Source organism: Penicillium digitatum, chromosome 2, assembly GCF_016767815.1.
Source record: "Penicillium digitatum chromosome 2, complete sequence".
NCBI classification, from domain to species: Eukaryota; Fungi; Ascomycota; class Eurotiomycetes; order Eurotiales; family Aspergillaceae; genus Penicillium; species Penicillium digitatum.
In genome coordinates, this window is record NC_089385.1 from 72,232 (window position 1) to 88,031 (window position 15,800).

At 46.3% G+C, this 15,800-nt stretch overlaps 3 protein-coding genes across 3 annotated transcripts; all 3 read left to right on the plus strand.

Annotated features, from left to right (window-relative positions):
* Positions 1-390: 390 nt before the first annotated feature.
* On the plus strand, positions 391-904 carry Pdw03_6125 (Polynucleotidyl transferase, ribonuclease H fold; the record flags this gene model as incomplete). Its single annotated transcript, XM_066101260.1, has 3 exons — positions 391-519; positions 571-765; positions 824-904. The coding sequence occupies 3 exons, from the start codon at positions 391-393 to the stop codon at positions 902-904; spliced, it is 405 nt and encodes a 134-aa protein (XP_065956343.1).
* A 3,454-nt stretch (positions 905-4,358) lies between these two features.
* On the plus strand, positions 4,359-6,103 carry Pdw03_6126 (FluG domain protein; the record flags this gene model as incomplete). Its single annotated transcript, XM_066101261.1, has 5 exons — positions 4,359-4,406; positions 4,632-4,636; positions 4,695-4,760; positions 4,854-5,062; positions 5,118-6,103. 5 exons carry the CDS (start codon positions 4,359-4,361, stop codon positions 6,101-6,103), a joined length of 1,314 nt encoding a protein of 437 aa, XP_065956344.1.
* Positions 6,104-11,376: 5,273 nt separating this feature from the next.
* Pdw03_6127 (uncharacterized protein) lies at positions 11,377-14,954 on the plus strand (the record flags this gene model as incomplete). Its single annotated transcript, XM_066101262.1, has 4 exons — positions 11,377-13,465; positions 13,544-13,671; positions 14,047-14,822; positions 14,885-14,954. 4 exons carry the CDS (start codon positions 11,377-11,379, stop codon positions 14,952-14,954), a joined length of 3,063 nt encoding a protein of 1,020 aa, XP_065956345.1.
* Between the last annotated feature and the right edge of the window lie 846 nt (positions 14,955-15,800).

Consider the following 15,800-nt stretch of genomic DNA (forward strand, 5'->3'; position numbering starts at 1 on the left):
AAGAACTACAAACCAGTAGCGTCAGCAAGACAGAAATGGGAGAAAGCTATGAAAGCGAACCCTACCTGGAAAGCTCTTGTTGAAAAGGAGAGAACAGAAATGAGCCAGAGCAAGAAACCCACCGAACAAGCAAATGTTACGCTTGGAGGAGAAGCTTTTGGTTTTTTCACCACCCCGGCCATACCCACCAAAATCAGTGAGATACCAACCGAAAAAAGGTGGGTAGTCGACACCGGCGCACAGGTTCATGTGTGCAATGACCGAAGGTTATTTGTGACTTTCGAGGACGCCCAGAGCGTAGTGAAGGTAGGTGACACAGAAACAAGTGTCAAAGGAATCGGCACTATAGTCATCTATGGTGTTAGCCCGGTCACAAAGAACCCAGTGAGGATGGAGTTGTATAACACAAGATACTCTCCGAACTTCCACAGTAATCTGATATCCCATGGATTGATGATGAAAGCCAGCTTGCTCGTTAATTTCAGGAGCAACTGCATTGAAACCACTGAAGGGAGACAGGTATACCAAGTGTACCAGGACCAGAAGTTGACTTGGCTAACACAGCCAAAGGGTTTTCAATACCCTAAGTTGTCACCTGAAAACTTGATCCTCGCCACGAAGAAATCAGCTCAAGAACCAAGATCCGAAGGATCTATTCATACCTGGCATAGACGCCTTGGTCACGTTGGGACCGAGCGTATCGAAAAGCTTGCAGAGATGACTGAGGGCATCACCATTGAAAGCAACCCTGGCAAGAAGAAGCAGGTATGTGAAGCTTGTCAATTGGCAGATGCGCCAAAGCAGATCTCTCGCAGGAAGATAGGCCAAGCATATGGTGTGTTCGGAAGGGTACACTTCGACTTGGTACAAAACCAAACAGCACACAATGGTCATATTTGGTTAACGCACTTCTATCTTGATGGTATTAGATGCCACTTTGTGTTCACACACACAAAGAAGAACGAGTGTCAAATGGCCGTCAGAAAATTCATAGCACTAGTGAAAAACTGGTTAAAGATTGAAATCAGGGTCTTTCACTATGACAATGAAAGAAGTGCTGGCAACGAAGTGGAATCCATGATAGAGGCCGAAGGGTGTACCATTGAACACTCACCACCAGGCCTACCAGAGATGAATGGTCCCGCCGAAAGATCTGGGGGAGTGGTTGTACGAACTGCAAGAGCCCTCATCAATGACACCGATCTTCCCCGACACCTTTGGCCTGAAGCAGTGTACGCAGCAGCGTATATACTGAACAGAGTACCCACAAAAATGAACAACAAGTGGATGATTCCATGGAATGAATTGCTAAAGCATGCCGCACCAGATGGTGTTAAGGATCAAGTGATTAACCTCTCGAATGTGAGGTTATATGGCTGCTTGGTGTACTCGAGAATCCTAAAACGAGTGTCAAATGGCCGTCAGAAAATTCATAGCACTAGTGAAAAACTGGTTAAAGATTGAAATCAGGGTCTTTCACTATGACAATGAAAGAAGTGCTGGCAACGAAGTGGAATCCATGATAGAGGCCGAAGGGTGTACCATTGAACACTCACCACCAGGCCTACCAGAGATGAATGGTCCCGCCGAAAGATCTGGGGGAGTGGTTGTACGAACTGCAAGAGCCCTCATCAATGACACCGATCTTCCCCGACACCTTTGGCCTGAAGCAGTGTACGCAGCAGCGTATATACTGAACAGAGTACCCACAAAAATGAACAACAAGTGGATGATTCCATGGAATGAATTGCTAAAGCATGCCGCACCAGATGGTGTTAAGGATCAAGTGATTAACCTCTCGAATGTGAGGTTATATGGCTGCTTGGTGTACTCGAGAATCCTAAAGCGAGTGCAGTCAGAAAAAATGGCGCCAAGAGCGGAGATAGGATATCTTGTCGGGTATGTCTCGAAAAATCTATACAAGATCTGGTTTCCACACAAAGGAAAAACCGGTATTGGAAAGGTTGAAATTGTCAGAGATGCTGTGTTTGACGAAACAAGACGGTATTCAAAATCGAGGCCACTACCTGACTCAGAAGACGCTATTAGTACCATGTCACAGGGACTAGGCGTGCAGCCAACCGTGCTTACCATGGAAGAAGCACAAGTTGAAATGAGCATCCAATCGAGGATGCCAAAGTCAATAGCAAGGATAGCTCTTCATGATGAAACCGAGCATACCAATCAAGGAGAAGACACAGAGGTGGTGGAGAGAGAAAGAACCCCAGTGCTAGCAAGTTCAAAAGCAGCATCCGATCTCCCATTGACCCCGCAGTCCACTATGAGACCAAGGGAGCAAACAAGAAGTGAGGATACACCAAGAGATGCCTCACCACATCTCTCACCACTACAACCATCACCGCCATCATCACCAATAGTTTCAACCTCTCCAATTTTGTCAACCCAAATCCCAGCATCAGTGCCAGATCCGATCTCTGTTCCACAATCAACCGGATCTGGGGGAGTGGAGACAGTCGATGAAGAAGAGGAGATCGAGAGACAACTCCAGAGAGAGATGATATACTCACCAACACCAGAGTTGTCATCTCAACAACGAGCACCGAGAGACATCTCAGCGAGCATTGAAACATCGAATATCGTCACTGGCACAAGAAGCAGGAAGCCGAGGATCGATCCAGACTATGCAACATACCTCTCACTTGCTCAAGAAGAGCCACCAAGCCTACTTTATGCATTCACAACAAGCATGAATCAAAGGTTTAAAACGAAACCACACAGAGAGGATCTTCCACCACCACCTGAGAACTGGATCCAAATGAAGAACCATCGATTTGCCAAGGAATTCATGGCAGCAGCAAGCTTCGAGGTACAGACATTGAAAAAAAAAGAGACATACACAGAAGTTCAGACACCGAACCGAAAAAACACACAGGTCCTACCCTTGAAGTGGGTGTTCACATATAAATTTGACGCCAATGGTGTGCTCGAGAAGTTCAAAGCACGAATCTGTGTTAGAGGTGACTTACAATGGTTGTCTACCGACGAAAAGAGAGCTGCCACACTAGCAGTTAAAACTGCGAGAGCTGTATTTGCACTGGTCGCTGCCTTCGACCTCGACATGAGACAGCGAGATGTGGTGACGGCATTCTTAAACTCGTCCCTACAAAGTGAAACCTACACCAAGTGCCCCCCAGGATTCGAACGGGAAGGGCACTGCTGGATGCTTCACCGAGCACTGTATGGTCTTCGGATGTCCCCAAGACTATGGCAACAGGAAGCAACACGGGTACTAGTCAACCTAAGGCTTACCCCAGTACCAGAAGACCCCTGCATTTTTACAACAAATGGCATCATTGTCTTCTTTTATGTTGACGACATCATCATTGTTAACCATCCCAACTTCGCCAAGCAAGCTACGAAGTTGGATCAAGATCTAAAGAAGGAATGGGAAATGCGAGAATTGGATGCCACCTGGTTTCTGAATATCCGCATTCTCAGAGACAGAGATCAGAAGAAGCTATGGCTCTGCCAAGATAGCTACATTGAGAGCATGACGAACAAGTACAACCTCGTCACCACAAGAAAGGTTGGCTCCCCACTAGGAGTTGAACCTCTTGTCCCATATGATGGAGTGGCTACACCGAGCCAGATACATGGATACCAAGCCAAAGTTGGATCTGCTCAGTATGCCACTACCATTTCAAGACCAGATGCCGCAAAAGCAACATCCAAAGTGGCAGAATTCCTGACGAATCCCGGCCCCAAGCATATGGATGCTATCGATCGGATCATCCAGTACCTCTATGAGACCAGGTATTGGGCTATTGAGTACGGTACTCGACCACGTGATGCTTATCCAACACAGTCCGAAAACAATCCTGGCCTATCCCTTGCTGCGAAGTCAATTGAATTCGCAAGTGATGCTTCTTTTGGTGACAACCGAGACCGGAAGAGCTCGGAAGGTTACCTTTGTAAGCTGTACGGGGGCCCCATTGACTGGAAAGCGTCTAAACAAAAGACTGTTACGACATCGACCACAGAAGCAGAACTTCTTGCCCTCGCAGAAGCAGGAAAAACCATCCAATGGTGGCGCCGAGTCCTCCATTCATTAGGATTCGAACCAGATCACCCACTCTCCATCATGTGCGACAACCAGCAAACCGTCGATCTATTGACAAAGGAGGGGGCAGCAATGCATACGAAGCTTCGACATGTGGACATTAACCGATGCTGGATGAAACAAGAAGTTAGTGAAGGCCGAGTCAATGTGGACTGGGTTCCCACTGCAGCTATGCCAGCAGATGGGCTCACCAAGGTGCTACCAAAGCAGAAGCAACACGTGTTTCGGGAGCTGCTTGGTATGCGTGAAATTCGCGACAGAATCATCCCAGAAAGTGATGGAAGAAGCAGTTCTTGAAGCTCTGAATAGCTTCAAAAACTGGGGGGTGTGTCGAGATGTGTGGTGCCACCCTGAGACATGAACAAATGCCTCAATGGCGTCATGCCGAGACAGATAAACTATATGTGATGTTTAGTCAGCATTGTCCGCACAGATTGCTTAAAAGGCGCGGACCTTGTCATTATTTAGAAGAAATTCAGAGTATTTTTTCATACCATTTCAAGTGTTCTACAATCTCTTTCAACTGAGACTAAGTACTGGGAGCAAACAGTGGTGGTCACGTGACCTTCCAACAGACATAAGTGTATGATTTGGTCGTGGCTGACTCTAATAGGCCTAAATTCATGTACACCGAAAGAAATGACAGTTTGGGACTTTGTGTTATTCATGATATACTTATGTATGCGTTTCTCGATGATGCTTTTGCGAGCCCTTATATCAAATGCCCTCGAGACATCTGGCGTCTGACAAAGATACCGGAACATCGCCAAAGCACGCCCATCCATTTTAAAGAAGGCTTGGGGGATATTCCTGTCTTAAGACGCGCTATGCGAACGGACAACGGGAGTTGGGTCACAAACCCAGAAAATGCTCTTCTATGCAGCCAAGCGCAGAGCTGGGAGCAAACTGCCTGTGAAAAGGCCGGTTTTCCGGATAAAGGGTCGCTTTACAAATACCGCAAAGGGGCAGCGGTAAACCTGAGTATGTATTAGAAAAGATGCTGAATTGATGAGCAAAGATTTTAACCACTTCACAGGGCACCTCGACGAGCATTCACGAAATGCAGTTATGGGTCATCGAAAAGGTGGCACATTTGCAAGTTATGTCTCTGTGCTAGACGATACTCAATCTATTTACATGGGGACTCCAACTAGGGATTCGTTACTTAACCTCGCGATCCATGCAAATCTAAAACGGGATGCCTCCGCGCCTCAAGACCTGACAATTGAGCAGAAAAAGTCTCTTGAAATGGATAGCGAACTTCGGGATTTGAGAAAGGCGCAGAAGTCGCTCCGGATCACTCTCATTGCAGAGTTTCGCCGCCTACAGAAGGCCCGTGAAGCCAATGACGCGCGTTGGCATGAATTTACACGACTGCAAAACAAGATCTGGGCACGACAGAGAAAATTATACAGAAAAGCCAAGAAGACCGCTCGTGATGAATTCTTCCAAAATATTGGGAACCAGATCATAGAGCGCAACCATCAGGGGAATCCCATCATCTTTACACCAGATACCTCTCATATACAGCCGGAGAGAAGAGCTCTTTCACACCTCGAATTTAAGAACAGAGATGTCGATACCGTCGGTGATACCGAGTTACTTGAAGATCGCATTCAGTCCCTAGAACTACGACTCAAGCTCCACAGTCTTCATGTACCTAAGACATTGAAAAAGCGGATCAAATTCGGTCAACACGTGTCAAAAAAGGCCGGGGCAACTGAAGATTTCCGATGGAAACACCCAAAGAAAGCTGGGACCGATGGGGGATTGCTTCCATCAAAAAGTTCTACTGGCCTTGAATGTCCGGTGTGTCTGGGGCGCCAGGATCTACATCCTTCCGCCAGAACCTACCCGTATGCACGCAAGGATGTGCTGAAACGTCATTTCGAGACCCACAAATTACCATTTGTATTCAAGAGAGATGATCGGCAGTGTGATTATCCCGGTTGCCCGGAGGTTCTGTTTACACTGGCGCGATACAAAATTCATCTTGAAGATGATCATAATATTAGCCTGTGAGTATTCAAGCTCATCATTATCTGAGTTTATTTCTGGCTAGTTTTAGATTGACCAATATATCGTTCCTTTGTACAAAGTTGTTTTCTGAACACTAGACCTAAATCTTTAACAAGTAACAAGAGGATTACCTACACAGGGATAATAATGCTAGAACTCACTAATGTTATCATAATATGGAAGCTTGGAGACAGGGAAGTAATTTTACTGTTAATTTAAGCTTATCTGGATTGTAAGGTCCATAGGTTTGTCTCAGGATTGAAACAAGGTAACGAGATATCAGTATATGCTGCAGCTGGAGTCAGCTGGGATTTAAAGCTGCTCTCATCCCTCCTCCCGTGGAAAAAGAAACAGGGACCATTTTGGCATATAGTAAAGGCCTCATTTGGTGAGAATGTTTTGAGAGAAAATGCACCATCGACAACTCGAGCATACCATCGGTCGTCAAGATCTTCGATCCACTTATGTGCTTGATTCGCGGTTTCCGCCCGAAAAAATAGCACCTCACTCGTGGCTATGTCAAAGAATATGATCCCATTATAAGGAGGAAGTTTTGTAAATGCTGCGTAGAAATCGTCGGGAGTCATGTTGACAGTACATTTGCAAACAATAGGCGTCATTTCCGAAATTCGAGTGACTTGATTTGATTGAGTTGGAACAGTACCTTGCACAATATGGGGCGGGTGACTTAAGACCTCCGTGCCAAGGTCAGTTGACTGAACAGGGGCCGATTGATTGTATACAATGGGTTGATCACTGCCCACCATTCCAGTATCTTCGGTGTCTTGTAAGACTGTTGGCGGGGCTGTCTCCCTATCAAAAATTTGACCACCTGCATCCTGCTCCCGCATTTGCTCCATGTCGGTCAAATGGGGATCAGAGAAGAAAGATCGAAAAATATCCCGTTTGACTGCAAAAGATGTCATGTTCTCTTGAATTGTATGATCAGGCGAGTAGATATACTCTAAGAATAAGTATTTTTGATCCAGAAAAAACTTTCTGTGTCTGTCATTCCGCAGCGGCTCTGAAGACTCCAGTCCTCAGACCTATCGCAAGTCTGAATAGGAACCGGTATCGTAGCGACTCGAGGAGTCATAGAGCCAAGAAACGAGGCGACTTTGGTGCTCCACTCGGACATTTGATTTTCCTCGTATTCGAAGAGCTCAGGCGGGCGAAGACGGGTAAGAAGACTGAGAATAGCAGTAAACTCCAAGTAATTTGTACCGGGATTGAATTTAGACCCTGGTATAACAAATCCAATCTTGCTTATGAGAAGTCTAAGGCGCTGCCATAGTTCAGATCGATCGAGGCATCGGGCCCTTGAACTTTGACTGAATCCAAGGGGCTGCGAGTCAGTCATTCCACAGAAGTGACGCATAGCGAAAAGAAATAGCTGACGATATGCAGACCAAAAGCCAAAATCTTTCGGGCCTACTTTCTGCACAAATTTGTTTTCTAGAGACTGTATGTAAAATTGCTGGTTCCTGGGTGCCACATAATAACGAAACATGGCCTGACGAATGGTGCCTTTGAAATTCACCGGGAGAATCTTTTTAACAACGTCAGTCATTGCTTTGAGATATTTCGTGTTCTCCAAAAAAGTCCTGAGGGACGGAATTATCTTTCGATAACCTAAGACAGCATGCTGCATTTTCGACCGCAGAGTTGGGTTATTCACCATCGAAAATGCCGAGCCATCTTGGAAAGCATTTTTTATGTATTGGTAGTCTGCCATTGACAGACGAGGACAGCGTCCTTCTAGCATTGCAAGAGTTGAGGGGTCAAGAAACTGTGAATTTTGGCAGGTGAAAGATTGCCAAGCGGAGCGAATCTCTGCTAAGAAATCCGAGAGCTCCTATAGAACAGTGAAGTTAGTTGGGTAGAATATTCTATTAAGCATTCGATTCCCTACCTCTGGACATTTGAGACTTGGGAGATGGGTTCCCATATGCCACGGGGTCCATAAAGCGGGAAAACAAAGAAGCGCATCCAGTCTTCTTCCCAGGCAGCGGAACTCATCTTGGCTTTTTCCCTTCGGCTCGTAGATCCGATTAAATTCACCGCATTTAGTCGGCGACCATCTTGCAAGCCACTCTTTAGCAGCATCTATTTCATCCCTTTGCTGATAATGGCGGATGTTTCGAAATATTTCTCCATCAGTGAAAGTATGCGACCTGGAGTCGCATTCTCGCAGTCTCCTTCGGCAATCATCACTCAGCCTTTCGGCGTCGTACAGATTGAAAATCCACCACGTATTACTAGGGGCTAACCATTCACGAGCAGCAGCAATTTGATGCTTTCCTTGGAAGCAATGCAAGTTCCAATCGTCTGGCAAGATAATCTCTTTAGGGTCGCCGCTGCTCAAGCTAGAAACTAGCGGCTGGAGTTCTGAGAGTTTTATCTCACAGGGAATCCAAGTAAGTGGATCTAACCTACGACAGCCCTCATAGTCAAATCGATGCAGAAGGCGATCGACATTGGATTGTTTGAAGGCCCGAGAACCGAATATGTCGACGTCGTCGAAGAGAAGCTGATCCAGCTGATGGACCTTGACAGAGCCGATTTCAGCTGCCGACAGCTGCCGAGCGATTGTCAAGTCGTCAGGTGTCATAGAGACAAGAAATTGGCAATAAAATTGCTTTTAGATAAGATTACATAGGAAGGGTAAACTTTGCCGGGAAAGGATTAATTATAGCCGCCAGCTACGGGGTTCCGGGCAGGTGGGAAAATCGTGGCCTTAATGATAACCGGCGTTGCGCTTATCTCATCTTGTAAACGTGGTTGGGAACTAATAAGGTAGGAGAACGCATGTAAGCCTGCATCTCTTGATCGAACTTTTCGTGAGACGGTCCATGGTTTTCCCTCCTTCTAGACTAACGCACGTAGGCCTATATCTCTTGATCGAACCTTTCGTGAGATGGGCCATGGTTTTCCCTCCTTCTAGACTAACGCATGTAGGCCAATATCTCTTGATCGAACCTTTCGTGAGACGGGCCATGGTTTTCCCTCCTGCTAGACTATCGCACGTAGGCCTATATCTCTTGATCGAACCTTTCGTGAGATTGGCCATGGTTTTCCCTCCTTCTAGATATGCTCTGTCTTTCTTGAGATAAACCACGATTTGCCCTCTTCATTATGCTAGCTCCCAGCTAATGAGGAGTGGCTAAAAGCGGGTACTCTGAGGTAAAACCCATTGGTAGGCGGGCTTACACTTCAATTTTATGGCGCCTGGAAGCCTTGTTCTTTCCGCAACACCTGTAACCCATTCTGTTTCTGAAAGCCTGATGGATGAAGTGTATAGCTGTAGATCTATGATGGCTTTTGGTTGTTAAGCCTGAGAATGTTCTAGCCAGCGAGCCTTTCCCAGTTGAAAAGAAGTAGTATTGTGCATAAGGGAAACTAAATAGATATTTATAGCTAAATTCAGTTCAAAGCAAATCCTCGCCATCCTTAAGACATTGCCTTGGCTCGAACAATTCGTTAGGCCGTGCAGCGTCGCCCCATGGATGCGAACTGGCTGAAGTCTTCTCGACTCCCTTTGAACGATGTGAAGCTATTCCTCCATTTGCCCGCCACCAACCCGTACTGCCCTGCTCTTGCTCCGCCGTCGCTTTTGATGTGTCTTCGCTATTCTCCCTAGGTAATTATAGATAAGAGAGACCCCTAATATATGATCAGACAGCATGTGACTTCAGTAGTCCTTCCTTTGTAGCCCATAATGTTCCTTTTGTCGGCGCTGGCTGATATTCCGTTTCACAAAAGTCAATATGCTCTTTATGTGTCAGAGCAATATATCGACACATGTCTCGTGTTTGTGGGTCGGCGGAAACTGTACTGGATTAGATTCCACAAATGATTTGTCTGGTCGAGCATGAAGACTTACCCATAAGAAGAAGTTTAGTTGGGCAGAAGCTCACTTCATCTTTCATAATATCTTTCAGGTCTGGCTTTCCATAGTGTTGAAGACCTCGTCTTCCTTTTCGACCCTCCTCTTTTTTGGGGGGATTTGCATCAATATACAAAGCCCAACGGAGTACCTTTTCAAATCAACGTCAATTCTCAAATCAAAGAAGAGGTGACTCACCAAATCTGGTCTATCGAAATCAAGCAGCTCATTCATATAATCACAAATCCATTCACCGTGCGCTAATTGGAAGTTAAATTGCAGTTCTCTTGAGGGGAATCTTGTTAAAACATACCCTCCTCGTCGACTTGCCATATCAGACGGACTCTTCTCAAACGCTGGCCCCGATCCCTTCCCATGATTAGCTCTTTTATGTAAGCAAGCTGTGCTGAGATACCAATCCCAGTAGCAATGAAGACAAAGCTGTCATAGTTGTCTGTATCTTTAGGTTTGCCGTATGGACCATCGAGAATAATTCGCAAGGAGTTGTATTGACAAGAATCCAGTCGTCTGGTAAATCCGGTCTCTACTTTAGCAAGCACTGTTATTTGATTTATTTTTCTGTCTGTGTTGCTTTCCTCCCACCAAAGAATGTTCATGGGATGCGACTCCGCGAAAGAAAAAAGGCGGACAGCAGGGATTCTTAGATAAAGGTATTGACCTGCACGGATTTTCCAAGGACGAGTAGGACTGAAAGATAGCATCACTGCCCCTTCCAACTTGGTCTTTTCCGCGACAGGACTAACATACATCTAAAACCTGCAAATAAGCGCCTAGTCGGCCGGCAACAATAGGCATACCCGGGGATTGAATGATCTTCGGGTACATATTTTAGGCCACAACTTGATTGAGTACAACGACCAATGCTACTGTTGGAAGGTCACGTGACCACCCACTGTTTGCTCCCAGTACTTAGTCTCAGTCATAGCATGTAGATAGTTTCTCTCTCTCTCAACGCATCAAGAGATTTCCAGTTACATCTACATTCATCGTAGATCTCTAGTATCTCTAACAGGTTATGAGCCTCGCGCTTTCGAGTCCTCTACATAACTGTACAGACTCGAAACCCTGGTTTTCCTCCCATTTGGTGTACTGCGTCGCACCACCCCACTGTGGAACCTCTGTGGTCTCGTTTTGACCCCACAAACCAGAGTTTTCATCACCCTATTGGACGAGATTAACACCTCGCCTACCCCTTGGGATCTTCATCCATTGTAGGTGGATCCTATCTCGTCGCCGTCAAATCACGTCGCCGAAAACCCTCGACAACCCGAAAATCGGACCGTCGAACCCCACATTCCACTCGCTACCCGCTGTAGCGAGCCAATCACATACCTCTCTTGACGAGCACATCGGTGCGGAAGAAGACGTCATGCAGGCCTCGTACAATATTGAGGACTTTACCATCAACAGCCATGAGATTGACATCTCATCTGCCGTCCCAAAATTGAAGGGACAATCCAACTTCAGAGACTGGGAAACCGCTCTCTACATAGCTCTTGCAGCTAACAACCGTTACTACACATACATGATTTCTAATGGGATCCCAATCCCAAAGATCCCCGAGTATCAGGACTCCAGTCCTGAAGCTGTTCGCAATCTTCTTATTGAAGAAGCTCAGGATCTTGCAGGTGATCATACTACAACAGTTGTCATCTCTGTTGCTGAAATTCGTGATCGTGTGAAGCAAGTCATCGAGTCAAACATTGTACTCCGAAAAGAGTATAACTTGAAATGTACAAACTGGGATCTGTGCAATTCGAGAGCGAATCTCTTACTAAGAGGCACTCTCTCTCCAGAGCCTTTTTCTCATATCGCTCAAAACACTGATGTACGGGACTCATTTAAGAAACTGCGTGCGACGTACGCTGTTACATCCCATCAACATTCATTCGCCCGCTATACCAAGTGGACTGATCTTCGCTTTAAGAATGGAACTGCTAGCGAGTTTGTACGCAAGTTCCAGGAAACTCTTCGTGATCTCACATCTATTGATGGCAAGATAAACTCGGTATATGTACTATGCCAGTTCAAGAAAGCCATTAATGAAAACCCCAAGTGTTATGCCTTTCTCCAGAACCTTAGGGTTGATGAGAAGGATGTCAATCTCATGGACCAAGTCTACGCCGAATTCCTCGAGGTAGACATCCATAACCGGTCTATGAACCCTTCCTACAACGCAAACTCGACTACTGTTCAAACATCGTCGTCGTCGCACAATGACAAGAAGAAAGACACAAAGAAAGGAGGCAATGACAAGCAATCCAATTCGAATAACTCATCGAGTAATAATAACAACAAGGACAAACCCTCGAAGAAGAAGACCGACTTCGTCAAAGAAGAGAACGTCATCCTTTGCAGACATCATGGGACTCTTGGAAATCATTACTCCAACAAGTGTCCCTTGCTAAAGAATTCGGCAAACGCCACTACCATTCAACAACCTCAGCAGCAACCTCTTTTTCAACAGGTTGCAGTCCCTCAACCAGGCCAAATCATAGGCCAGGTTGACAACCAAGGTCGGATCCTTTCTCTACCGCAACAACAGCCTCGCCAGGGAGCGAATGCAATCTTTGCGCCAGCATCCTACCCCACCGTACCGCAAAAAGGCCCTCCATCGGGGGATCCCCTAGCGCGGTATAACAATCTCTTTACGAATGTGCTCTTTGCCGGTATCCAGGCAAATGCAGTTCATGGTTCCCATATTGTGTCGAAGGAAGGCCTATTGGCTAACGACAACAATGATGTTACCCGCTGGATGATCGATTCCGGTACTAGCACACATATGACTCCCCACAGATCTGTCTTTGTCAACTTTAGACGGTGTGTATTGCCTGTTTCAACAGCCACTGGGGATGTCTTCTACACTGAGGGATATGGAGATGTAATCCTACACCTGCTGGATCAAGATTCATCAGGAAAAATGGCCCCTCTCACTCTCCAGAAAGTGTGGCTTGCGCCAGATCTTCGGTCCAGCTTGATCTCTATGTCTGCTCTCGACAAGGCAGACATTGGCACATGGACAAAGAATGGCATGATGACATTCAAACATCAAGATTTCTATGGCCCAGAGTCTACCATTGGTTTTGCTACCTGTGAAGGAGAACATTACTGGTTGAACTGCGCTGGCATTGACAAGATTGATCATATGATTGACTGTAATCTTGTTACTGGCTCTCCAAACTCTGTCTTTGCTACACAGAGAGAGATCATACCTATCTCCATCGATCTGGCACATCGTCGAGCTTGTCACGCCGGCGAGGAGCGTGTACGAAAAATGGAGATATTTGCTGACGGCGTCAAGCTAAAGAAAGGCGCCGGCGTCACCTTTCCTTGTGCTCCTTGCATTAAGGGTAAGGGCCAGGCATTACCTTTTGGCAAAGAACGATCTATTAGATCAAAGCCTGGCGAGTTCATTCATCTAGACGTCTGGGGACCGATCTCTATCGCGTCTCACGGAGGTGAGCATTATTTCGTGACGTTTACGGATGATGCGACCCGATTTACATGGCTGTTTCTACTAAAATCACGATCTCAAGTCACCGAGGTCTACATACAATTGGAGACCTATTTGAAGACTCAGTTTAACTACGTCATCAAGAAGGTCCACGGCGATGATGCTCCAGAGCATAAACCACTTGCTGCTTACCTTGCTAGCAAGGGAACGGTATGGGATCCAACTCCTCCCTACACCAAGCAACTGAATGGTGTCGCCGAGATCAAAAATCGTCATCTTGTTGAGCCGTTAGTCGCTGTTATGGCCGAGTATCAGCTTCCAAAATATCTTTGGGGACTTCTTCTTGGTGGAATCAATTACACCATGAATCGCCTCTACGCGTCGAAGATTGGCATGTCTCCTTACGAAGCCTTTTTCGGCAAGAAGCCAAATCTCTCAAACCTTCGTGCTCTCGGTTGTCAATGCTGGTTTCTCATCCCAAAAGAGAAGCGAAATACAAAGCTAGATCCTCACATGGAGGAGGCAAGGCTGCTCGCGTACGACGAAGGAGACAACTATGTGGTCTACAACGTCCGTACCAAGAAGATTGAACGTTCACGGAACGTCATTTTCAATGAGAATCCTTCTCCGGCAAGTCTGCCTGACCCTGCCTATGATCTTAATATTACAGGCATGAACCAAGAACATGAACATGATTCGCAGGATCGTCATATCCCAATCGATTTCCTACGGCCTCACCTCGAGAATCCGTTTAACATACGATCTACCTCCTCACCCTCTCCTACGGTCGAAGATGATCCCGAGGATCAAACGAGGGCTCCGAATGCTCTCGACCCGTCGAATCCCGCGCTCTTTGAAGAAGATCTTGCGTGGTCAAATGATGAAATGGCGGGCAGTTTTGGCAGGTGTGTGGTGGAACAAAGGGTGGATACTGGTGCCCACTTTGAAGCAGGTGGGCGAGGGGTTCTCGTCGAACCACAGCCTGTTTCCCGACAGGTTGTTAATATGGACATTCCCCTGGAAACAACCATTGATCTATCTCAGGAAGATCCTCTGCAAGATGACGAGTATCATGATCAATCACCATTACAGCATGGTCAAGTAACTTTTGAACATAATTTCTCTCGCCTAGATCCGGTACCGGATGACAGGAGTCGAGATCAAAGCTATGTTCAACCCATTCAGCCCATTCAGCCAGAAACTGGCCAGTTACGACGATCAACACGGATCAAGAATCCTAGCAGAGCTTACATTGAAAGCCTGGCTAGCAAGTCATTCTTTGATTCCAATGTTCTTCGGTTGCTCGCTGAACAGCCAGAGATCCTAATCAGTCTTTTCGCAAATGCTACCTCGAATGAGCAGTACGCTGTATCCAAACTGACGCCTAAAGACATAGGCTTTGAACCTAACAGTTGGGAACAAGCTATGTCCTGTGTCGAGAAAGACAAATGGCTAGTCGCTGCTCACAAAGAACTACATCGTCATCTTGTTAACGGCACCTGGAGAGTGATGTCCAGGACTAAGAGCAAGAAGAAACCTCTTACCCTCCGATGGGTGTTCAAAGTTAAGCATGACGGTACCTACAAGGCACGGCTTGTTGCTCGTGGCTTTCGTCAAGTCAAAGATCTAGATTTCTACGAAGTCTATGCCGTTGTCGCTAAGCCGATGTCTTTCAAGGTTTTTGCTGCAGTCGCTGCGGCAAAAGGATGGTATCTACACCATGTAGATATTGTCACTGCCTTCCTCTACGCTGAATTGAAGGAACCAATTGAGATTGAACTGCCTGAGATTCAAAGAGAAGAGTATCCTGATCATATTGGGCTGCTTATGAAGACGATCTACGGATTGAAACAGAGCCCCCGGGAGTGGTATTCACTACTCCATGATGTCCTAGTATCTATGGGTTTTGACCATACCCAGTCAGATCATTCTATCTTCGTCAAAAGACAACATGGTGGTTCACCACTCTATGTCATGGTGTATGTGGATGACTTGCTAGTCCTCTCTCCATCGGAAGACGCTATCCAACAGTTCAAAAGCGCTATTTCAAAGCATTTTGACACTTCCGACAAGGGCAAGCTTCAACGATATCTCGCAATCAACGTTCACTATGCCAATGGCATCATACATTTGTCGCAAGCCGACTATGTTGAGAAGATTCTCGTCCGCTTTGGTCTTGAAAACTGTAAGCCAGTTGTTACGCCTATGGATGAGAAGCAAGCTTTGATCCCTTTCGAAGGCACTGCAACGAAGGGACAGATACATGAATACCAGACGAAAATCGGCACCCTGATCTGGTTAATGGTCTCTACCAGGCCAGATATCTCATTTGCTGTTAT